This window comes from Oncorhynchus keta, unplaced genomic scaffold, assembly GCF_023373465.1.
Source record: "Oncorhynchus keta strain PuntledgeMale-10-30-2019 unplaced genomic scaffold, Oket_V2 Un_contig_496_pilon_pilon, whole genome shotgun sequence".
Lineage (NCBI taxonomy): Eukaryota > Metazoa > Chordata > Actinopteri > Salmoniformes > Salmonidae > Oncorhynchus > Oncorhynchus keta.
The window spans coordinates 771,462-796,993 of NW_026288052.1; the positions used below are offsets into that span (position 1 = coordinate 771,462).

Below are 25,532 nucleotides of genomic sequence, written 5' to 3' on the forward strand. Positions count from 1 at the left end.
TTTTTTTAGCTTTGTTGCGCTTGCGTAGTACTTCACTAGGTAGACATTTTCTTGTGTAAACCTGATGGACAACTTGAATCAAGCTACTGTTACTATTCACTCCTAGACCGTTTTATAACATGTAGTACAATTAATAATTGTTTTTCAATGTCTTGTGTAATATTTTTATTTAGACAGGTGATGAGTGCATTGGAAGCATGGACAGTCTAGCCTAGACCGTATTGACTAGACTGATTGAGTCCAGTCTTGTCCTCAGTAACTTTCAGTCGATCATGACACTATCTGTGGCCTCCACAATGCGGTGCACTGGCGCAGTTAACTATTGGAGAATGTCGGTAGGTCCAGAATGTCTTTCCTTATCAGGATTGGACTTCCTCCCCGCCGCTCAAACTATCCAGTCCTCCGGTGTTTCATACACGCTTCCTGGAGGATAACCACGGGCGTCCTACGGAACAAGCAAGCCGGGGAGGTAGAATGAGGTAATTACGAGTTTAAGTCTACAGTTAATATTCCCACGGTTATTATTTTACCAATTGAGTATTAAATATGTACGTTACCTCCTAGCTAGCCAGCATATTGTTGCTAGCTGACGTTAGTGAAATGACATTGTTTAGCAAGCTAATGACAAAATGATGGCTAGCGCCTCGCTGCTAACGTAAGATATTGTGGCTAGAGTTTTTAGCCAGGATAAACAACCAGTTGCGTTTATAACGTTCTAGCTAGCCAATACATCATTTAACAGCATTGTTTGCTAGCATGCTATCCACTACTGTAACAAGTTGGGATATCTCATATTGTCTAGCTTGCTGCTAACCCCAATTGAACGTTAACTGCTTTGTATACTGTATTCCCTGGCGATGACTACTGTAGCGACCATTCAACACACCATGGATAACTATAACATTTTGAAACGTCCGACGTAACTAACTAGCTTGTAAGAGTCACACACAGACTGCTGAACAATGATCAATATTCCTAACTAACGTTAACTAGCTAACTGTAGTTAACGCTTGTCATTTGCTAACGTTAGAACGCTACGAAACTAGTAGCTCGGTGGCTTCATTCTCTAAGCCAACGTTATTTGTCCGTCGCTCTATCTATCATGCTAGCTAGCCACTTGAGAAAGGATCACACATTTCTAATCAATGTTGTGTGCAAGACTGCCAAATGGATCCTGAATGTTCCGAGCACGGTCATAGTAAAACCAAATTAGAGCGGCGATACCCGCCACCCTGCAAATGCACCAAGGTACCCGCACGAGCAAATGCATTTTTCTTTAATCAGAGGCTGCATATCTGCCAAGTCTTGATTGTGCCAGCACCTTAGATAAAGGTAATCGACTGAACGTAACAGTTCATACTTCAAGGGAAGCCTCTTATGGGTCCGTTTTATATAGCCTATGATGGCTGAATCTGAATGATAGACACTTTCCTCGAATTAAAAGTTTTCCAGGTTACATGTTAACCAGCACATTGTGTTTTCAGTCCATAGTATTTCACTAGTAACAATGTAAAGAAGCAATTGGTGATGGACGACTGAGTAAACTATATTTGAAGGTAGCTACAAAGTATCCCTGCCGAAACCAGTCCTGGGCAAGAATCTGTCTAGTAGGCTAATCCGTCAATGAATCATACTTCCACTGGTTACAAATTGTGAAAGAGAGTAAGTAGACTCAAGACTGTCTGGATAAACGCCATCTGTCAATGTGTCCACCAAACTCTGTTAATTTCATTAGGTATATGTGGTAATTAACCAGTTCATTTACCCCAAATTAGGTTGTCGCATCAGTGAGCACAGATGTCAGGAACGTGTGATTTCTAAATCAGCGTGGTTTAGCCATCATGGCATGACTTCAAGGAATCCTAGACATGGGGATAATGCATGCACACAGATTGCCTAATCCAGTTTGAACCACAATCTCTCACGAGTTTGCTGCCCTGCTTTCACTTCTGCAACTGGCCAAAGAGTCACTCACCTTTTGGAACAATATAAAACTGTATCGACTGTGAAACACACATACGCACCACTCTAAACTTAGAAGCAGGACATGTGGAGAGGACATGGTGAGGGAGCCTGTCTTAGTCACTCGCCTGGATTGTTGGAAAAGTTTATTTGAAAGTCATTTCCTCGTTTTCTACTGTTCTATTGTTTTCATAATGGCTGCCTTACAAGGTGCTACTGCACATGTTTTTGTCAACGAAACATTAAGGTACTTTTGGATAGAGTGCCATTGATACTAGAGCAGGGACGATAAATGGATTTTTAAAATTGAACCTTTATTTAACCAGGTAGGCTAGTTGAGAACGAGTTCTAATTTGCAATTGCAACCTGGCCAAGATGAAGCAAAGCAGTTCGACACATACAACAACACAGAGCTACACATGGAATAAACAAACATACAGTTTAAAAATCTATATACAGCATGTGCAAATGAGGTAGGATAAGGGAGGAAAGGCAATAAATAAACCATGGTGGCAAATTAATTACAATATAGCAATTAAACACTGGAATGGTAGGATGTACAGAAGATGAATGTGCAAGTTGAGATACTGGGGTGCAAAGGAGCAAGATAAATAAATAAATACAGTATGGGGATGAGGTAGATTGGATGGGCTATTTACAGATGAGTTATGTACAGGTGCAGTGATCTGTGAGCTGCTCTGTCAGCTGGTGCTTAAAGCTAGTGAGGGAGGTAAGAGTCTCCAGCTTCAGAGATTTTTGCAGTTCGTTCCAGTCATTGGCAGCAGAGAACTTGAAGGAGAGGCGGCCAAAGTAGGAATTGGCTTTGGGGGTGACCAGTGAGATATACCCGCTGGAGCACGTGCTATGGGTGGGTGCTGCTATGGTGACCAGTGAGCTGAGATAAGGCCCCTGACTTTCCCTAGCAGAGACTTGTAGATGACCTGGAGCCAGTGGATTTGGCGACGAGTATGAAGCGAGGGCCAGCCAACGAGAGTGTACAGGTTGCCGTGTTGGGTAGTATATGGGACTTTGGTGACAAAACGGATGGCACTGTGATAGACTGCATCCAATTTGTTGAGTAGAGTGTTGGAGGCTATTTTATAGATGACATCGCCAAAGTCGAGGATCGGTAGGATAGTCAGTTTTATGGGGGTATGTTTGGCAGCATGAGTGAAGGATGCTTTGTTGTGAAATAGGAAGCTGATTCTAGATTTAATTTTGGATTGGAGATGCTTAATGTGAGTCTGGAAGGAGAGTTTAAAGTGTAAACAGACACCTAGGTATTTGTAGTTGTCCACATATTCTAAGTCAGAACTGTCCAGGGTAGTGAGGATGGACGGGCAGGCAGGTGCGGGCAGCGATCGGTTGAAGAGCATGCATTTAGTTTTACTTGCATTTAAGAGCAGTTGGAGGCCACGGAAGGAGAGTTGTATGGCATTGAAGCTCATCTGGAGGTTAGTTAACACAGTGTCCAACGAAGGGCCAGAGGTATACAGAATGGTGGCGTCTGCGTTGAGCTGGATCAAAGAATCACCAGCAGAAGAGAGTCGGGCTGAGAATTGAATCCTGTGGCACCCCCATAGAGACTGCCAGAGGTCCGGACAACAGGCCCTCCGATTTGACACACTAAACTCTATTGGAGAAGTAGTTGGTGAACCAAGCGAGGCAATCATTTGAGAAACCAAGGCTGTTGAGTCTGCCAATAAGAATGTTGTGACTGACAGAGCTGAAAGCCTTAGCCAGGTCAATGAATACGGCTGCACAGTAATGTCTCTTATCGATGGCGGTTATGATATCGTTTAGGACCTTGAGCGTGGCTGAGGTGCACCCATGACCAGCTCTGAAACCAGATTAAATAGCGGAGAAGTACGGTGAGATTCGAAATGTTCGGTCATCTGTTTGTTAACTTGGCTTTCAAAAACCTTATAAAGGCAGGGTAGAATAGATATAGGTCTGTAGCAGTTTGGGTCTAGTGTCTCCCGATTTGAAGAGGGGGATGACTGCGGCAGCTTTCCAATCTATGGGGATCTCAGATGATACGAAAGAGGAAGGAGGTTGAACAGGGTAGTAATAGGGGTTGCAACAGATCATTTTAGAGAGGGTCCAGACAGTCAGCCCAGCTGATTTGCAGATTCTGCAGCTGTTTCAGAACATCAGCTATCTGGGTTTGGGTGAAGGAAAAGTGGTGGAGGATTGGGCGAGTTGCTGTGGGGAGCGCAGGGCTGTTGACCGGGGTAGGGGTAGCCAGGTGGAAAGCATAGCCAGCCGTACAAAAAATGCTTGTAGAAATGATCGATTATTGTGGATTTATTGGTAGTGACAGTGTTTCCTAGCCGCAGTGCAGTGGGCAGCTGGGAGGAGGTGCTCTTATTCTCCATTGACTTTACAGTGTGCCATAACTTTTTTGAGTTAGTACTACAGGATGCAAATCTCTGTTTGAAAAAGATAGCCTTAGCTTTCCTAACTGCCTGTGTATATTGGTTCCTAACTTCCATGAAAAATTGCATATCACGGGGGCTATTCGATGCTAATGCAAAACGCCACAGGATGTTTTTGTGCTGGTCAAGGGCAGACAGGTCTGGAGTGAACCAAGTGCAATATCTATTCCTAGTTCTACATTTTTGAATGGAGCATGCTTATTTAAGATGGTGAGGAAGGCACTTTTAAAGAATAACCAGGCATCCTCTACTGACGGGATGAGGTCAATGTCATTCCAGGATGATTAGAAAGGCCTGTTCACTGAATTGTTTTAGGGAGAGGTTGTCAGTGATGAGGGGTGGTCGTTTGACTGCAGACCCATTGCGGATGCAGGCAATGAGGCAGTGATCGCTGAGATCTTGGTTGAAAACAGCAGAGGTGTATTTGGAGTTAGTTAGGATGAAATCTATGAGGGTGCCCGTGTTTACATATTTGGGGTTGTACCTGATAGGTTCATTGATAATTTGTGTGAGATTGAGGGCATCAAGCTTAGATTGTAAGATGGCCGGGGTGTTAACGTCTTATGGTATAGGGGACGCTTTCGTCCCACTTGGCCAAAAGCCAGGGGAAATGCAGTGCGGCAAATTCAAATAAAATGATATAAAAATCAAACTTTCATTAAATCACACATGTAAGATACTAAATTAAAGCTACACTTGTTGTGAATCCAGCCAACATGTCACATTTTAAAAATGCTTTTCAGCGAAAGCATAAGGAGCTATTATCTGATGAGAGCACAACGGTAAACAAAGAGTAGCATATTTCAACCCTGCAGGCGCTACACAACACACAGAAATAAAATGTGCCTTACCTTTGACGAGCTTCTTTTGTTGGCACTCCAATATGTCCCATAAACATCACAATTGGTCCTTTTCTTCGATTAATTCCATCCATATATATCCAAAATGTCCATTTATTTGGCGTGTTTGATCCAGGAAAAAACAGCTTCCAAATTGCGCTTACGTCACTACAAAATATCTCAAAAGTTGCCTGTAAACATTTCAAACTACTTTTGTAATACAACTTTAGGTATTTTTAAACGTTAATAATCAATCAAATTGAAGACGGGTCTATCTGTTTTCAATAGAGGACGAGAGGAAACTAATGCTACTTTTCAAGTATTGCGCAACTCTCAACAGTGTTACCCATTTCCTAGATGGCCGTACTTCTTCATTGCACAAAGGAATAACCTCAACCAAATTCCAAAGACTGGTGACATCCAGTGGAAGCGGTAGGAACTGAAAACAAGTGCCTAATTTCCAAATGAGAACTCACTGAACAGACCTAAAAAAAAAAAAGTTTAAAAAATCTGAACGGTTAGTCCTTGGGGTTTTGCCTGCAACATAAGTTCTGTTCCACTCACAGACATGATTCAAACAGTTTTAGAAACTTCATTGTGTTTTCTATCCAAATCTACTAATAATATGCATATCTTATATTCTTGGCATGAGTAGCAGGAAGTTGAAATTGGGCACGCTATTTATCCAAAAGTGAAAATGCTGCTAAGCATGTCCCAGTTTAGGTCACCTAGCAGCACGAGCTCAGAAGATAGATGGGGGGGGGGCAATCAATTCACATATGGTGTCCAGGGCACAGCTGGGGGCAGATGGTGGCCTATAGCAACTGGCAATGGTGAGAGACTTGCTTCTGAAACGGGGAACTTTTAGAAGTAGAAGCTAGAATTTTTTTGGTACTGACCTGGATAGTAAGACAGAACTCTGCAGGCTATCTCTGCAGTAGATTGCAACCCCGTCCCCTTTGGCAGTTCCAACTTGGCGGAAAATGTTATAGTTAGGGATGGAAATTTCAGGGTTAGGGATAATTATAAAAATTATTGACACCAATCACTTATCGCAGGCATTTTACTGATTTTGTTCATTATGATTAGTACTAGCCTATACTAGAGAAATGTGGAGTTTGAAATGAAATAAGTTTGCTAATATGGGTGATTGTTAATCGGACAATTGATGGCTACAACCATCAAACTAGTAGTACTATTTTTAAAGGGACATTTTTAATGGAGGGAGGCAGGTAGCCTAGTGGTTAGTGTTGGACTTGTAACCGAGCAAGAGCCAAGCTGACAAGGTAAAAATCTGTCATTCTGCCCCTGAACAAGGCAGTTAACCCACTGTTCCTAGGCCGTCATTGAAAATAAGAAGTTGTTCTTAACTGACTTGCCTAGTTAGATAAAGGTAAAATTAAATTGATACTAGTCCCTTCCTTTATGCTGCTTCAAAACTTGAATACATAGACGTGAGTATTTTCTGCTGGGACACATTGGAAGCTAATAGATTACTAATACCAGTGTTTCTCTCTAGGTATACTTATCTATGTGAAGGAACATGAACATGGAGCCTTGAACTCAAGGAATGACAACCCCCTCCCCCCCCGGCACAATCTAAAAAAAAATTGAGTTTTTTCTGTTTGGTTTTCCATCTCGCTTCGATGGAAATTAACAATGATTACGTGGCATTTTTCATTCGGATGATACTTAGAATTGGACATTGATCGCATAGCTATCTCACTACTGTAAAGCCTGCTTGTCTCTTGAAGAGTAATATTTAAATTCTACCTTGACACTACTGCCTCCACATATCTCTCATTTCTGTGGAAGACCGTGACGCTTGACGTCAGCACTTACCACACAATATTCCACTGTAATCTAGTGTTAATTAAATTGCTATAGCCTCCTTGCAAGACCAAGGTGTGTTCATTTTTGTCTGATTCATAGTTTTAGGATTTGTTTTATGTTATTTAAACTCTTGTTTGACATGTAGCCGTCTTTTCTAAGCTGCACTTTATTGATAAATATCATCACTACGATATTTCAAACTGAAATTTAAGCATATCTTTTGAGTTATATATATATTTTTTTTTTATCTTTAGGGGTGTATATATATTCTGTTTTAATTTTAAACTGGAAAAGTATATTGTTTTTGTTTACAAGCCTTTTCTGTCGTTCATTCTGAAATGGACAAATCTAGAATCTGATAGCGTTTAAGGACAAGGCAGACATAATATTTAATTGACATATCTAAGATCGATCCTTGTCTTCGGACATTTGCGTTGTGAAGGCTGGTGTTTTTATGTTCCTCTGTTGGATTGACACACTAAAGAGAAGAATCTCCATCTGAAGACCAGTGGGAGTTATTTTTCTTGGATCGTACAATACTCCTTTGAGTGCAGATGGATTTCACACGTCAAACTCAGAGGTGCTTTTGTGGCGTTGCCTTTGCTATTCAAGCACTGAAGTGGAAGAATGATTTTAAGGAGGTTTCAGGGATAAATAACTTGTGTTTTTAAGAAAGACTGACAGGTCTATAGTTATATTTTCATCTTCCTAGCAGATCCTAAGGAGAGGTGCTTCCATTTGATTCTCCTTTTTAAGGTGGCCATCAGTGGCCAAATGAACTGACATGTGTATCACTACCTGAATTTAAACAGACTTATTCCATCCAACAAACTGCCAACTGCATGAAACACTCACACACCGTCCACCTGTCAGGAAACAGACCGTACCTACCCTAAACCTGAGGGTTGGAAGTCCGCTCCCCGTCAAGCCCCCCACACTAAGGATGCGTTCCCCAGAGCCCCCCATCCCATCCCCAGCTGAGGCCCTACTCCACTGCCAGTTCGGGGGCTGGGGAACGGGCAGCAGCTGCAACAACAGCTGCCCCAACAGCCCTGGAGGTCCTGGGGGTCTGTCGTCACCTTCTCCCTCCCCCAGCCCCTCTCCTGCCTCCAGCTATGCCTTGACCCTCACCCCTTCCCACATCCACGTCCAGCGCCTGGCCCCCCGCCCTGGTAAAGAGGCACGTCTAATACTACCTCTGTCAGAGCTGGCAGGGTGCAGCTGTCCCCGCGCCCCTGCTCCCCCCTTGCTGGTTCTATACTGGTATCCCCCGGGGAGGCGGAGGAAGGGGGTGTCCAGGAGGAGGCAGGTGAGGGTGTACCTGGCTGAGGCCAGGGTGGAGGCTGAGAGGTGGTCCACTGCTATACAATGTCTGCTCAGGGGAGTCGCCATCACTGCTGACACGGGTGAGTGTGTGTTCCACTAACACAGCTACAATCAGTTATCTTGTCTGTTTGTATGCTATGTTACAGTCCAGGCACAATATGTGTAGGGTCTGAGGTTATTGTACTACTTCCTATCCTGTGTACAGACTTTAACTGTGCCTTCATTAACTTTATGAGCACCATTCACTCCCTAAAGTTTGTTTCCATTACTGGGAGCGTTTATGTTAGTTATTGTTAACTGGAGTCATACTGGGTGATCTGAGGTCCTTTTGATGTAGGAGGCCAGAGGATACAAGGGAATATAGGCCTAGGCTACTGTATGAATACCATACCATGCATGTTCTAACAGATACAGGCTAGTTCAGTTCATTTCTGACCATGCTAGATATAGGCTACTGCATAATGGCTGTAGGAAACTGTATAATGGCCATGTGATAAGGAATGAATGGATATAGGCCAATGCTATTGTATTGTATGTGAACAAACATGTTATTTCATCTTTCTTGGCTGTGTGTGTGTGTGGGCTAGGTTATCCCTTTAACACTTAATTTCCTCTACTTTCTCTGTCTCTGCTCTCATCTGTCCTGCACACACGGTCTGTATCATTCAGCGTCTAACCAAGACAGCCTCCCTTCCCACTAACTCCCACCCCTCACTCACCAACACAGCATTCCTCCCTTCCAACTAACTCCCACCCCTCACCAACACGGCCTCCCTCCCTTCCAACTAACTCCCACCCCTCACCAACACGGCCTCCCTCCCTTCCAACTAACTCCCACCCCTCACCAACACGGCCTCCCTCCCTTCCAACTAACTCCCACCCCTCACCAACACGGCCTCCCTCCCTTCCAACTAACTCCCACCCCTCACCAACACGGCCTCCCTCCCTTCCAACTAACTCCCACCCCTCACCAACACTGCCTCTTTCCCTTCCCACTAACTCCCACCCCTCACCAACACTGCCTCCCTCCCTTCCCACTAACTCCCACCTCTCACCAACACGGCCTCCCTCCCTTCCAACTAACTCCCACCCCTCACCAACACGGCCTCCCTCCCTTCCAACTAACTCCCACCCCTCACAACACGGCCTCCCTCCCTTCCAACTAACTCCCACCCCTCACCAACACGGCCTCCCTCTCTTCCCACTAACTCCCACCCCTCACCAAGACAGCCTCTCTCCCTTCCAACTAACTCTCACCCCTCACCAACACTAACTCCCACCCCTCACTCACCAACACGGCCTCCCTCCCTTCCAACTAACTCCCACCCCTCACCAACACGGCCTCCCCTTCCCACTAACTCCCACCCCTCACCAACACGCCCCCCCCCTTCCAACTAACTCCCCCCCCTCACCAACACGGCCTCCCTCCCTTCCCACTAACTCCCACCCCTCACCAACACGGCCTCACCCCCTTCCCACTAACTCCCCCCCCTCACCAACACGGCCTCCCTCCCTTCCCACTAACTCCCACCCCTCACCAACACGCCCCCTTCCCACTAACTCCCACCCCTCACCAACACGCCCCCCTTCCCACTAACTCCCACCCCTCACCAACACGGCCTCCCTCCCTTCCAACTAACTCCCACCCCTCACCAACACGCCCCCCTTCCCACTAACTCCCACCCCTCACAACACGGCCTCCCTCCCTTCCAACTAACTCCCACCCCTCACCAACACTGCCTCCTTCCCTTCCAACTAACTCCCACCCCTCACCAACACGCCCCCCTTCCCACTAACTCCCACCCCTCACAACACGGCCTCCCTCCCTTCCAACTAACTCCCACCCCTCACCAACACTGCCTCCTTCCCTTCCCACTAACTCCCACCCCTCACCAAGACAGCCTCCCTCCCTTCCAACTAACTCCCGCCCCTCACCAACACGCCCCCCTTCCAACTAACTCCCACCCCTCACCAACACGGCCTCCCTCCCTTCCCACTAACTCCCACCCCTCACCAACACGGCCTCACCCCCTTCCCACTAACTCCCACCCCTCACCAACACGGCCTCACTCCCTTCCCACTAACTCCCACCCCTCACCAACACGGCCTCACCCCCTTCCCACTAACTCCCACCCCTCACCAACACGCCCCCCTTCCAACTAACTCCCACCCCTCGCCAACACGGCCTCCCTCCCTTCCAACTAACTCCCACCCCTCACCAACACGCCCCCCTTCCCACTAACTCCCACCCCTCACCAACACGGCCTCCCTCCCTTCCCACTAACTCCCACCCCTCACCAACACGGCCTCCCTCCCTTCCCACTAACTCCCACCCCTCACCAGCACGGCCTCCCTCCCTTCCCACTAACTCCCACCCCTCACCAACACGCCCACCCCCCTTCCCACTAACTCCCACCCCTCACCAACACGGCCTCCCTCCCTTCCCACTCGCTCCCTTTCTGCCCAAATAGCAACACCACTGTTTACCCACGGCCTGTGTGGTCCTTTCTATCTATATACAGTATATGCTCTCCTTCTTTCTCTCTCTCTGTCCCTCTGTCTTGCACTCTCCTTTTTGCTTTTTCCATCGTCAGCCTTTCTCACATCGCTGTCTTGTTTTAGCACTTTGAGGACCTGAAAGAACCCCAAGGCCTACGTAAAGCCCATCTATTATCCATTTCAACATTCCCTTTTCTTCCAATTGTTTTGACTCTCCCTCACTCATTATCTCTCTGTCTTGTCTCCTTCCTCTCTCCCAAACACTCTTCTCACTGTCTCTGTGCATTAGTCTACACCCTCAGTGTCTGTGCATCCTCCCCCCATAGTCTTTCATCCTTGCTGTCTTTACACCTTTTTCAGTCTCCTCTCCTCCTCCTGTCTCCTCTCATCCATCGATCTTCCCTCTGTCCTCTTTTGTTTTGTACCTCCTTCCTTCCTGCTGTCTGCATTTCTTTATCTTCCTCTTTCAATGTCCTCCCTCTTTCTCCTTTCCCAGTTACTACCCCTTTCTCACTCTGTCCCCTCTCTCCTGCTCGCTCTCTCTTGCTCTCTCTCCTGCTCTCTCTCACTCTCCTGCTCTATTTATCACACACTCTGTCTCCACTCTGTATGTCTGTCTAACTCAGTCTACTCTCTCTCTAACTCTTTCTCCACTCTGTCTGTAACTCTTTCTCCACTCTGTATGTCTGTAACTCTGTCTCCACTCTGTATGTCTGTAACTCTGTCTACTATCTCCCTGTCTAACTCTTTCTCCACTCTGTATGTCTGTAACTCTGTCTCCACTCTGTATGTCTGTAACTCTGTCTACTATCTCCCTGTCTAACTCTTTCTCCACTCTGTATGTCTGTAACTCTGTCTCCACTCTGTATGTCTGTAACTCTGTCTACTATCTCCCTGTCTAACTCTTTCTCCACTCTGTATGTCTGTAACTCTGTCTGTAACTCTGTCTCCTCTCTTATCTTATCTCTTATCTCTCTCTCCTTATCTCTCTAACTCCTTGTACTCTGTCTAGTCTGTTGCTCTCCTCTGCAGTGTAAATTAGACAACCTCCTAGCTGCTGGTTCTGCTTCTATAATGGCTTTAGTCAGAGATGTGTGCAGTTAGTGTTTGGTCCACTTCAACCCTATACAGTAGGTGCTGCTGTGTAGATAGGGCTCTGCTTGTTATTACCAGGTGTTTTGTGGAAGACTAAACACTGAAGTGTTCAGTTAAGTACCTTGTTTCCTGTCCTGGGCCTTTTCATTCTACAATATTTAATTATGTAGAGCCATTAGTCAAATGGAATCATTATTACTTATCAGGTCAGAGATAGTCCCTTTGAGATGAGCTGAAAGAGGTTTGCCTTGTCACAGATACACTCAAGGTCTAAGGGTGGGAAACACTGTGCTTTATGGCAGGGTTTCCCAAACTCGGTCCTCCCCAAATAATCAAAGCTTGAGGTGGTTATTTGAATCAGCTGTGTAGTGCTGGGACAAAACTAAAACATGCACCCGGAGGGGGTCCCAGGACTGAGTTTGGGAAACCCTGCTTTATGGCATCACGTATGTTTGTTGTTCTCTTGTACACTGTGAAGATGAAGCCTTGTATTTTTGATAGAACAATCAATCAATTTGTTTCTAATGATTGGCTGCTTTCCCTCAGAAATTGTCAAACGTCTACTGCCCCGTCCCCGAAGGCTGCTGCTATTGGTGAACCCCTTCAGTGGGAGAGGCCAGGCTATGCAGTGGTGTCAGACACACATCCTGCCAATGATCAGAGAGGCTAACATCAGCTACAACCTGATACAGACAGGTAACACACACCGTAACGTCAGCTACAACCTGATACAGACAGGTAACACTGTAACGTAAGCTACAACCTGATACAGACAGGTAACACACACCGTAATGTCAGCTACAACCTGATACAGACAGGTAACACACACCGTAATGTCAGCTACAACCTAATACAGGCAGGTAACACAGACCTTCACGTCAGCTACAACCTGATACAGACAGGTAACACACACCGTAATGTCAGCTACAACCTGATACAGACAGGTAACACACACCGTAACGTCAGCTACAACCTGATACAGGCAGGTAACACACACCGTAACGTCAGCTACAACCTGATACAGACAGGTAAAACACACCGTGATGTCAGCTCTACAACCTGATACAGACAGGTAACACACACCGTAACGTCAGCTACAACCTGATACAGACAGGTAAAACACACCGTAACATCAGCTGCAACCTGACACAGACAGGTAATACACACCATAACGTCAGCTGCAACCTGATACATACAGGTAACACACTGTAACGTCAGCTCTACAACCTGATACAGACAGGTAACACACCATAACGTCAGCTCTACAACCTGATACAGACAGGTAACACACACCGTAACGTCAGCTGTAACCTAATACAGACAGGTAACACACACCGTAACGTCAGCTGCAACCTGATACAGACGGGTAACACACACCGTAACGTCAGCTGCAACCTGATACAGACGGGTAACACACCATAACGTCAGCTCTACAACCTGATACAGACAGGTAACACACACCGTAACGTCAGCTGCAACCTGATACAGACGGGTAACACACACCGTAACATCAGCTACAACCTGATACAGACAGGTAACACACACCGTAACGTCAGCTGCAACCTGATACAGACAGGTAACACACACCGTAACGTCAGCTGCAACCTGATACAGACAGGTAACACACCATAACGTCAGCTCTACAACCTGATACAGACGGGTAACACACACCGTAACATCAGCTACAACCTGATACAGACAGGTAACACACACCGTAACGTCAGCTCTACAACCTGATACAGACAGGTAACACACACCGTAACGTCAGCTGCAACCTGATACAGACAGGTAACACACACCATAACGTCAGCTGCAACCTGATACAGACAGGTAACACACTGTAACGTCAGCTCTACAACCTGATACAGACAGGTAACACACACCGTAACGTCAGCTGCAACCTGATACAGACGGGTAACACACACCGTAACATCAGCTACAACCTGATACAGACAGGTAACACACACCGTAACGTCAGCTCTACAACCTGATACAGACAGGTAACACACACCGTAACGTCAGCTCTACAACCTGATACAGACAGGTAACACACACCATAACGTCAGCTCTACAACCTGATACAGACAGGTAACACACACCGTAACGTCAGCTGCAACCTGATACAGACGGGTAACACACACTGTAACATCAGCTACAACCTGATACAGACAGGTAACACACACCGTAACATCAGCTACAACCTGATACAGACAGGTAACACACACCGTAACGTCAGCTCTACAACCTGATACAGACAGGTAACAACACACCGTAACGTCAGCTCTACAACCTGATACAGACGGGTAACACACACCGTAACGTCAGCTCTACAACCTGATACAGACAGGTAACATCAGCTACAACCTGATACAGACAGGTAACACACACCGTAACGTCAGCTCTACAACCTGATACAGACAAGTAACACACACCGTAATGTCAGCTACAACCTGATACAGACAGGTAACACGCACCGTAACGTCAGCTCTACAACCTGATACAGACCGGTAACACACACCGTAACATCAGCTCTGCAACCTCAGTCGTTAACCGGTATCACACACACACGGGTACAACCTCCTAACAACACGTCTCCTTTTCTTCTCAGAGCGACAGAACCATGCCAGAGAGTTGATCAAAGAGATCTCCCTGCCTCAGTGGGACGGCATCATCATCGTCTCTGGAGATGGCCTGCTGCACGAGGTGTGTGGGGGGTGTGTGTGTGTATGGGGGGGGGGGGGGTGTATGTGTGTCTGACTCTGCTCTGCTTTTCTCTCTCCAGGTGATCAATGGTTTGATGGAGCGTCCAGACTGGGAACTAGCAATAAAGACACCTGTAGGTATCCTTCCCTGTGGCTCTGGAAATGCCCTGGCTGGCTCCATCAACCACCATGCGGGGTGGGTCACACACACACATCCAACCAGCTATGTGACACGTGATGACTTGACCAGAGATATGAGTCTGATTCAAACATAAACATGCAATATTTTAGAATTTCTTGTTCGATCAATGGTGAGAATGCTGGAGATACTAGTAGAAGCATTGAAGTGACTGAATTGGTTATTCCAGTTCAGAGTTCTGGTCCCATGGTGTGTCTGGATTGAATTAATAATTTACCTCAGCCTCAAATTCATTCCTCTACCACTTGATACATTTCTCAATGCTGATGTAGATAAACACGCACCTTTACAGTCACATACACACCCACAATAGTTTTCATTGGAAATAAAAGGTGTGCAGTCTAATTAGCATTGGGCCGATATATGATTCTATCGAATATCGGGATGTTTGACATTGCCGAATATGTGAAGTCCAAGATGGTAGGTATATTGTGAAGTCCAAGATGGTAGGTGTATTGTGAAGTCCAAGATGGTAGGTGTATTGTGAAGTCCAAGATGGTAGGTGTATTGTGAAGTCCAAGATGGTAGGTGTATTGTGAAGTCCAAGATGGTAGGTGTCTTGTGAAGTCCAAGATGGTAGGTGTATTGTGAAGTCCAAGATGGTAGGTATATTGTGAAGTCCAAGATGGTAGGTGTATTGTGAAGTCCAAGATGGTAGGTGTATTGTGAAGTCCAAGATGGTAGGTGTATTGTGAAGTCCAAGATGGTAGGTGTATTGTGAAGTCCAAGATGGTAGGTGTATTGTGAAGTCCAAGATGGTAGGTGTATTGTGAAGTCCAAGATGGTAGGTGTATTGTGAAGTCCAAGATGGTAGGTGTATTGTGAAGTCCAAGATGGTAGGTATATTGTGAAGTCCAAGATGGTAGGTATATTGTGAAGTCCAAGATGGTAGGTGTATTGTGAAGTCCAAGATGGTAGGTATATTGTGAAGTCCAAGATGGTAGGTATATTGTGAAGTCCAAGATGGTAGGTATATTGTGAAGTCCAAGATGGTAGGTGTATTGTGAAGTCCAAGATGGTAGGTATATTGTGAAGTCCAAGATGGTAGGTGTATTGTGAAGTCCAAGATGGTAGGTATATTGTGAAGTCCAAGATGGTAGGTGTATTGTGAAGTCCAAGATGGTAGGTGTATTGTGAAGTCCAAGATGGTAGGTGTATTGTGAAGTCCAAGATGGTAGGTGTATTGTGAAGTCCAAGATGGTAGGTATATTGTGAAGTCCAAGATGGTAGGTGTATTGTGAAGTCCAAGATGGTAGGTATATTGTGAAGTCCAAGATGGTAGGTATATTGTGAAGTCCAAGATGGTAGGTGTATTGTGAAGTCCAAGATGGTAGGTGTATTGTGAAGTCCAAGATGGTAGGTGTATTGTGAAGTCCAAGATGGTAGGTGTATTGTGAAGTCCAAGATGGTAGCTGTATTGTGAAGTCTAATATGGTAGCTGTATTGTGAAGTCCAAGATGGTAGGTATATTGTGAAGTCCAAGATGGTAGGTGAATCGTGAAGTCCAAGATGATAGGTATATTGTGAAGTCCAAGATGGTAGGTATATTGTGAAGTCCAAGATGGTAAGTGTATTGTGAAGTCCAAGATGGTAAGTGTATTGTGAAGTCCAAGATGGTAGGTATATTGTGAAGTCCAAGATGGTAGGTATATTGTGAAGTCCAAGATGGTAGGTATATTGTGAAGTCCAAGATGGTAGGTATATCGGGATATGCAAGACTTCTGTATTTGAACTTTAAAAATCTAACGGTGCAGTATTATAAGTTAGGCTGCAACAATATGTTGATAATGAAGTCTAAATAAATGAAGACTTTTTTTTTTGCCTTACTAAGGTTATTTCATGAGAATGTGATAGAAAATCATATAAGGACAAAACTTGCACAGTCTGGAATTATCTAGTCAATATTGGTGGCTCCCGAGTGGTTCGATTCCAGGCTGTATCACAACCGGCTGTGATCGGAAGTCCCATAGGGCGGTGCACAATAGCCCAGTGTCGTCCGGGTTGGGAGGATTTGTCCAGGGTAGACCGTCATTGTAAATAAGAATTTGTTCTTAACTGACTTGACACATTTTTTAAATTAACCTTTATTTAACTAGGCAAGTCGGTTAAGAACAAATTCTTATTTACAATGATGGCCTACCAGGGAACAGTGGGTTAACTGCCTTGGGCGGGCAGAACGACAGACCTTTACCGTGTCAGCTCGGGGATTCGATCCAACAACCTTTCGGTTACTGGCCCAACACTAACCACTAGGCTACCTGGCTCTAACCACTAGGCTACCTGGCTCTAACCACTAGGCGACCTGGCTCTAACCACTAGGCGACCTGGCTCTAACCACTAGGCGACCTGGCTCTAACCACTAGGCGACCTGGCTCTAACCACTAGCCGACCTGGCTCTAACCACTAGGCGACCTGGCTCTAACCACTAGGCGACCTGGCTCTAACCACTAGGCGACCTGGCTCTAACCACTAGGCGACCTGGCTCTAACCACTAGGCGACCTGGCTCTAACCACTAGGCGACCTGGCTCTAACCACTAGGCGACCTGGCTCTAACCACTAGGCGACCTGGCTCTAACCACTAGGCTACCTGCCGCCCCAAAAGTTAAAGGTGAAATAAAAAAGAGGAAATGTAAAAGTCGCCAAACGATCATATCGGATATCACAATATTTGGAGTAGCATATCGTAGAAGAGGTCTCCCCAAATATCACCCAACCTTAATTCTAATCACGGTCAACCTTTAGACTTTAGTTTCTTGATGTACAGCCCATTGGCCCTATTACATTGCAGTAGTAGACTTCAGTTTCTTGATGTGTTGGCCTTATTAAAGTACTGTAGACTTTAGCATCTTCAACTAATCCTTATGCCTCTCATATTGTTTTATCAGCTGTTTCAACGAATCACCAAGACTTGAGACTGATAGAGAAATTCTCTGTTCCCTCCCTTTCTCTCCTGCCCCCCACTCCCTCCCTCTTTCTCCTACCCCCACTTTTCCCTCCCTCTCTTCATGTCCTGTTATTTCTAGATTTCTCTCCTTTGTCTCTGGAAGACACATCGATAAATGAGTCCAGTCGATAATAGTACAGTCTGTTCTTTCATCTCTCTCTCCTTATCTCTTGTGTTTTCTTTATGATGTTTTTTTGGGCCACCTACGTAACATTCACTGATAGTGTATGTCATAAACATTATGTTAACTTATTTTACACAGTATTAATTTCCTCTCCCCTCTCACCTTTCCTCTCTGTATGTTCCATTCCTCTCCCTCTCCACATTCTCACCCTTTCTCCATTCTCTTCCATCCACTGTTTCCCTCTTACTGCCTACTTCTGTAGCTCAGTTGGTAGAGCATGGCGCTTGTAACGCCAGGGTAGTGGGTTCGATCCCCGGGACCACCCATACGTAGAATGTATGCACACATGACTGTAAGTCGCTTTGGATAAAAGCGTCTGCTAAATGGCATATATTATTATTATATTATATTACTTTTCTCTTCATCCTAGTTATGACATGTGCCTTCGGGAGCCTCTCCTCCTCAACTGCTGTTTTCAGCTCTGCCGTGGCGGAGTCAAGCCCATGGATTTGGTCTCTGTGACAACCAGCCCCGCCCCTTCTCAAAATGGCCGCCCGGGTCTTCCCAGAAGGATGTTCTCCTTCCTGTCTGTGGCCTGGGGCTTTGTGTCTGACGTGGACATCGAGAGTGAGAGGTGTGTGTGTTTAAGTTAATGGCGTGGTTGCGGTGCCGAGTAATCTGGAGACCTCTTCCCGATAGCTAAACACCCGAAGCTTCTGCACATGTGCGGGATTCTCTATTTTACTGCTCCCTCTGCTGACACAGCTTATCAAACACAAGCAGTACACACTGAAGGGCAGTTTTTTTCCATCATCATTGCGAACATTGGCTAAGCAGGAGGCAGTCAACGTAGTAGCTGAATGGTCGGCTGCCCAGAAGTGGAACAGGCTACTCGGGCAAATTTCAGTCATTGTCAAATCGTGCCGTACTTGCATGATCATTGAGAAGCGAAATTACACTTGTACGTGATTTGTGGATTGAAATGTAGATTGTTTTTTCCCCAATACAATGTGTAGACAGCTTCCTACATGTGCTACCGCAATATCCTTAGTTACAACAGACAAAGTTGTAGCCTATATCCTAAATTAACATACTATAAATATTTATATTTATTTGGAATGTTTGTTCAAATAGCTGCAGGTTTTACATCAGCTGTTCAGAAATTTGAGGCAGAGATGTAGACTCTGTCATTTCTATCAAAAAGGTTGATAGGAAGGGTTCAGAAGAGGCTACGTAAAGTGAGAAATGTGAAGGGAGGTGGATGTATGTAAACTAACACATGGGCAGAACGTGATTCGGTTCTTTAACTCTGGGGAAGAGGCTTCCAGGGTGACGGGACAGGGCGCTTGCCTTTGGTCACTCATCCTTAAATTAAGTACACGCAATCTTTCACTGTACCTCCTTGATCACTCTTATTCCTAAGTATTGTGTTATGTTCTCTGTTGTTGCCCTGGTAACTAAATGCTGTAACGGTGTGATGTTGCAGGTACCGGGGTCTGGGGTCGGCACGGTTCACCCTGGGCACTCTGGTCCGCCTGGCCTCCCTGCGCTCCTATAAGGGCCGTCTGTCCTACCTGCCCCCCTCCATAGTCGCCACATCCCCAGACACCATCCCTCCGCCCCTGCGCAGACCCCTGTCCCGCAGCATCACTGAGGGCCTGGAGGGCTTCTGCCACACCCCCATCCAACGCACCAGCTCTGACATGGGCCTCAGCGAACAGAGGAGTCTGAGGAGGGTAGACACGGAGAGGGAGAGAGAGATGGAGAGGCAGAGAGAGAGGGAGAGGAGGAGGGAGAGGGCCAGGGGAGGGGGAACGGGGTTGGTCAGGGCCAGTAGCTTGGCAGAAGATAGAGAGAGAGAGATGGAGGAGGGTGAGGCGGGGAGGTCAGGGACAAGTTCGGAGAGATCTGGAACGAGTTCGGAGTCGAATGAAAGGGAAGATTGCAGGACGGGAAGGGATGATGGGATGACGGGGAACATGGAAGAAAGGCCAGATGAGGAAAGAGAAGACGGCACGATGGAGCAGGACTCAGGGGTGATAGAGGATATAGAGGAGAGAGTGAGGAATGGGGAAGGCAGCAGCGGCTCAATGGATGGAGTGATGGAAGCAAAGGAGGTTGGAGAGGGGTACGGGGTGGACATGGGGCGAGAGGCCAACGAGGACCCAGAGGAGTGTTACTCGTACCCTGACAACCTCCAGCAGACCAGACTGGCTCTAAGGAAGAACTCTGCCCCTTCCAGCCAGATAGCTAACGCCTTCTTTAGCCAGCCCCTCAGCCAGGAGGCTGACCCTGTGTCTGGAGCCTCGTACAGGGCAGAAGAGATGGATCTGAACGGAACATACTTCCAGAAAGAAGCTTACCCACTGGACATCGCCCGGGAGAGAGCCCTCACCATATCCTCTCCCTTCAGACATTCTCCTTTCTCCTTCAAGCCCAAATCTTTGGACCAGAACACATCCCGCCCCAGACCCTTATCCCTTCTCCACCACCCCCACTCCAACTCCCTACCCCCTAAACTCCCCTCCCTGTCCCTCTCCCTCTCTCCCACGCCCCCTTCCTCCCCGTCCTGTGCCTCCCCCCATTCCTCCTCCTACCTCGTTCCACGCCCCAACACCCCCAACTCCACCTCCCCTTCCCCGTCTCTCCAGTCCCCCTCCCCCTCCTTTACCTTTGACATTTCAGAGCCTGCCGGACCCCTCAAGAACCTCCCCCCCGTCTCACTCCATTTCAACCCTCCCAGGGATGACCTCCTGCCCCCCTTGGACCAGGCCCTGCCGACCCAGGACTGGGTGACCATCGAGGGAGAATTTGTGCTTGTTTTGGCCATCTACCAGTCCCATCTCGGGGCAGACCTCCACGCCGCCCCCCAAGCCCGGTTTGACGATGGGCTGATCCACCTGACATTTGTGCGGGCAGGGATCTCCAGAGCCACCCTGCTTCGTCTGTTCCTGGCCATGGAGAGGGGGGCACACCTGTCTCTCAGCTCCCCCTATGTGAGCCACGTCCCAGCCAGGGCCTTCAGGCTGCAGCCCCTCTCCCCAAGAGGAACACTCACTGTGGACGGGGAACTGGTGCCATACGGCCCGCTGCAGGCACAGGTAGAGAGAGCGATGGAGTGGGAGAAAGTGGAGTGGGGAGGGCTGGAGGGAGTGTGTAAAGTGTATGTACACTGGAAGATAAAAGCAGTTGCTAAGATTTTAAAACTGATTTCGAAAGCTTTTTTTAAATAAATATTTTCACTAACAATCCCAGCTCGTAAGTGCATGTAAATCCACTCCACATCTATAGTACTGAACTGGTGTATTGTCTTTGGTACGATGTTACCCTCTGTATTCTGCCTGTATTATATTAAACCCTTGATGATGGCCTATCACTTCAGTGCAACAAAAGCTGTTAGACTTTTCTCTGGTATATTAATAACCACATTATACACTTCTAATACCTATCTTTAGTTCCCTTCTCTAAAGTATTATACTAATCATTCTATCGGTTTGTCTCCCTCAGGTCCATCCCTCTATGTCCCGGCTCATTGTCGGCGACTCTGGAGTGAAGATCACCCGATTCTGACAAGGGATTGGCTGACCAGATCAGCTGATACGTTGCTCTCTCCAATTATATAATCTCTGTTGCCTTCTACGTTCACAGAGAAAGAGGAGAAAAAAGCCTCAGAGACTGAAAATAGCAAAACTAATTTCTGGGGTTTAATGGAAGGGATCACCTGCTGAGCAGAGCGGCGGTGCAGGACGCAAGCCGAGGGATTAATAGAGAATTTTAAAAACGGATGAAAATGAGCTTTGTTGCACAGCTGTTGGATGACACTCCGTTTATCCTGAGAAGCCTGTACCTGCATAGACATGGGAACAAAATAGGGGGGGACACGTTGAATGTGTATGGGGGAGTGTGTATTCGGTGCATGTGTGTGGTGTATACATTCCAGTATGCACAAATGGCATGCAGAGATGCACATTTCAGATGTCTTTGTTCTCTATCAAAGCTGTCCTAGAACAGTTCTAGTTCTAGAACTATTTCAGAGGGAGCCACACCCTCATGCAAATGTAGATCCCCTTCCGTATTGGAACCTCCGTCCTTCCCTGTAATGCCTTAAAGTACAACTCCTGTGACTTTGCCCTTTCTGTCTTATATAAGAAGCCTAAACCTGCGACTCCACAAATCTCCATTCACCAGAGGCTGGTGGGAGGAGCTATAGGAGGACGGGCTCATTGTAAAGACTGGAATAGAATTAATGGAACTGTATCAAACCCATACAAAACCACATGTTTGACTCCGTTCTATTTATTCCATTCCAGCCATGAGCCCGTCCTCCTATAGCTCCTCCCATCAGAAGGAACCGTCCACTACAGGAAAAACAAAGCAAAGCTGATGAGCATACTGTGGTGTTAGGTTTGTATTGGTGTGTATGAAATATCTGTGAACAAATGAATTTTTATTAGCAATCCCATGGAGATGATTACTCCTAGAATAAACCAGTAAAGTTAGATCAACACTGAAATAAATATAAAGCTCATTGAGTCCTTTTACACGGGTATTCCACAACAGAAGGATAGACGGGACTGTTGAACATTAGCCATCATGGTGTGTAGTGCATTTGCCTGTTTTTCTTAGCAAAAAGGTTGCATGATGATGATGCTAGATTATGAAGTTGCAACACATTGAACACGATACTGTTGCTTGATCAAATTTCATGTATGTTGTCACGGAATCCTCTGTCTCACAAAGACCCAGAATGCTGGTTGTTTTCAGCAAATAGTCACTAGTTCCACATGTGTAAACTGCCTTTACTACATACCTCTGTTGTAGTCGATTTGAAATGATATAATTGTGAGTAGATTCTGAAGTGTTATGCAGCTGCAGAAAATCAACCCTCGATTGTATTCTATCTCTTAGATAAAGATTGCTGTTGAAAGGAACAAGATGTACTTGTCTTGCTGGTGTTATTTACCACATGACAAGCAGATCGTTTCCATAGGAGACAGTTATAATCTTAAACAGACAACATAAACTCAGTAAATCACAGACGAGGCTGTGCCTCCCAACTCAAATCATAGCTTACATTTCAGAAATTGATTTCTCAATGGGATGTAGCCGATACAGTTGAAGTCGGAAGTTTACATACACTTAGGTTGGAGTCATTAAAATTTAGTTTTTCAACCACTCCACAAATTTGTTAAACTATAGTTTTCCAACAATTGTTTACAGACAGATTATTTCACTTATAATTCACTGTATCACAATTCCAGTGGGTCAGAAGTTTACATACACTAAGTTGACTGTACCTTTAAACAGCTTGGAAAATTCCAGAAAATAATGTCATGGCTTTAGAAGCTTCTGATAGGCTAATCATTTGAGTCAAGTGGAAGTGTACCTTTGGATGTATTTCAAGGCCTACCTTCAAACTCAGTGCCTCTTTTCTTAACATCATGGGAAAATAAAAAGAAATCAGCCAAAAAGAAATGTAGACCTCCACAAGTCTGGTTCATCCTTGGGAGCAATATCCAAATGCCTGAAGGTACCATGTTCATCTGTACAAACAATACTATGCAAGTATAAACACTATGAGACCACGCAGCCATCATACCGCTCAGGAAGGTGGGAAAAGTGCAAATCAATCCCAGAACAGAAGCAAAGGACCATGTGAAGATGCTGGAGGAAACCGGTACAAAAATATCTATATCCACAGTAGAACGAGTCCTAAAAGGGGAGGTTTGGGATGCTTGCAAGCCGAAGAACACCATCCCAACCGTGAAGCATGGGGTGGCAGCATCATGTTGTGGGGGTGCTTTGCTGCAGGAGGGACAGGTGCACTTCACAAAATAGATGTCATCATGAGAATGGAAAATTATGTGGATATATTGAAGCAACAAATGGGCCTTCCAAGTGGACAATGACCCCAAGCATACTTCCAAAGTTGTGGCAGCTCTGTCAGGAGGAATGGGCCAAAATTCACCCAACTTATTGTGGGAAGCTTGTGGAAGGCTACCCGAAACATTTTGACCCAAGTTCCCAAATTTAAAGGCAATACTACCAAATACTAATTGAGTGTATGTAAACTTCTGACCCATTGGGAATGTGATGAAAGAAATAAAAGCTGAAATAAATCATTCTCTCAACTATTTTTATGACATTTCACATTCTTAAAATAAAGTGGTGATCCTAACTGACCTAAAACAGGGAATTTTTACTAGGATTCAATGTCAGGAATTGTGGAAAAACTGAGTTTAAATGTTTTTGGCTAAGGTGTACGTAAACTTCCGACTTCAACTGTACCTAGTATGTCTTATGTTGAACGGGTGTTTTTGTTAACCTCAAAAACATATGATTCTTATGTATTTGTGACTGGAACAAATGTAATATGTCTGGAATTTAATCTCATGAGCATGTATCAATCAGTTATGCCATGTTTGACTGCTTGGGGCTGTTTGGTCCACAGTACCCCCCCGCTGCTTGATATGGATTAGTCATGTCTGAGTAATTCAAGGCCTCTGTTCTCTTGCCTGCTAATTTTAGGCCCTGTTCAAATACTTTCAGATGCAGCCCTTCCTCCCTTCATTTTTTTATTTAACCTTTACTCCTTCCTCTGAGTAATCCCTGATATCACAAGACTTGATAGTTGATGGCTATGTGATACAATCCTTGCTGATGCAGTGTCGCTAATCAGTTAGTTTATCAGTCATTACTTTAAGGAAAATATTTAATTTCAAACGGGGCCTTGGTCCCTAGGCCAAAGCTGTCCATCCCTGGTCATGCAAAGTAAATTGACAGGATATACACCAAGCTTCCTTCTATGGCCTGAGGATAAAACATTTCACAAGACTGGGTGGTGGTTCTCGGGCTGGTGTCCGTGCATTATGACAAATAATTACAAAACTATTCACTCTCAATTTTAAGAGACTCGCTGTGACAATTGAAACCTGATGTACTGCTCAGTGTCTGTGACCAGGGTCCAACAACTGGGATTTCGGGAAAACAATAAATTCCCTGGATAACTGAATTTTGCAACCAGAGGTGTGACCCCTTGCTAATGCCAGTAAGATCTATTGTCTATAGATGGATTGGCCTGTAATAAACTTGTAATTATTACTAAAATGAAAATGTATACATATGATGTACAGTTAGTTATATAGTTATATATTGTTTCTAAAATGTTTTTTCCTTAAAATAATAAATGTATCTTGTAAACTTGTCTACCTCTACAAAATGTTATTTTCCTTGCATCATCCCCCCCTCTCAGGAGTACCCAACATGTTTTTGTTGTTTATGGAAAGACTGCGTATCTGTTTAGTACATTTAGGCATTGATTTGCTTTAACAGACGAAAAATAACATTACCGACAACATTCTTAGCATATTTATCTGGAAGACAATTGTTTGAAACGTGACTTAATAACAAAGTCTAGCCCTAGTTCCTGTCCGCTGATTTAATAAGTCTCAGTCCGCTGATAAACAAGGAAGCTGATGCCTCAGAACCTTTTCCTCCATCCCCCTCTCTCCCTCTCCTCTGACTAATCTACCCCTGCCACAGTGTCTTGTTATTGCCACCCCATGGCTCC

The 25,532-nt window shown here is 45.5% G+C and overlaps 1 protein-coding gene across 1 annotated transcript; it reads left to right on the forward strand.

The window, feature by feature from the left end:
• The first annotated feature begins 82 nt into the window (after window positions 1-82).
• LOC127925035 (sphingosine kinase 2-like) lies at window positions 83-25,167 on the forward strand. The gene is made up of 8 exons (XM_052509770.1): window positions 83-479; window positions 6,759-8,478; window positions 12,539-12,688; window positions 14,601-14,695; window positions 14,775-14,890; window positions 18,393-18,596; window positions 19,449-21,063; window positions 21,470-25,167. Exons 2-8 carry the CDS (start codon window positions 8,016-8,018, stop codon window positions 21,530-21,532), a joined length of 2,706 nt encoding a protein of 901 aa, XP_052365730.1. The 5' UTR covers window positions 83-479; window positions 6,759-8,015; the 3' UTR covers window positions 21,533-25,167.
• Window positions 25,168-25,532: the final 365 nt, after the last annotated feature.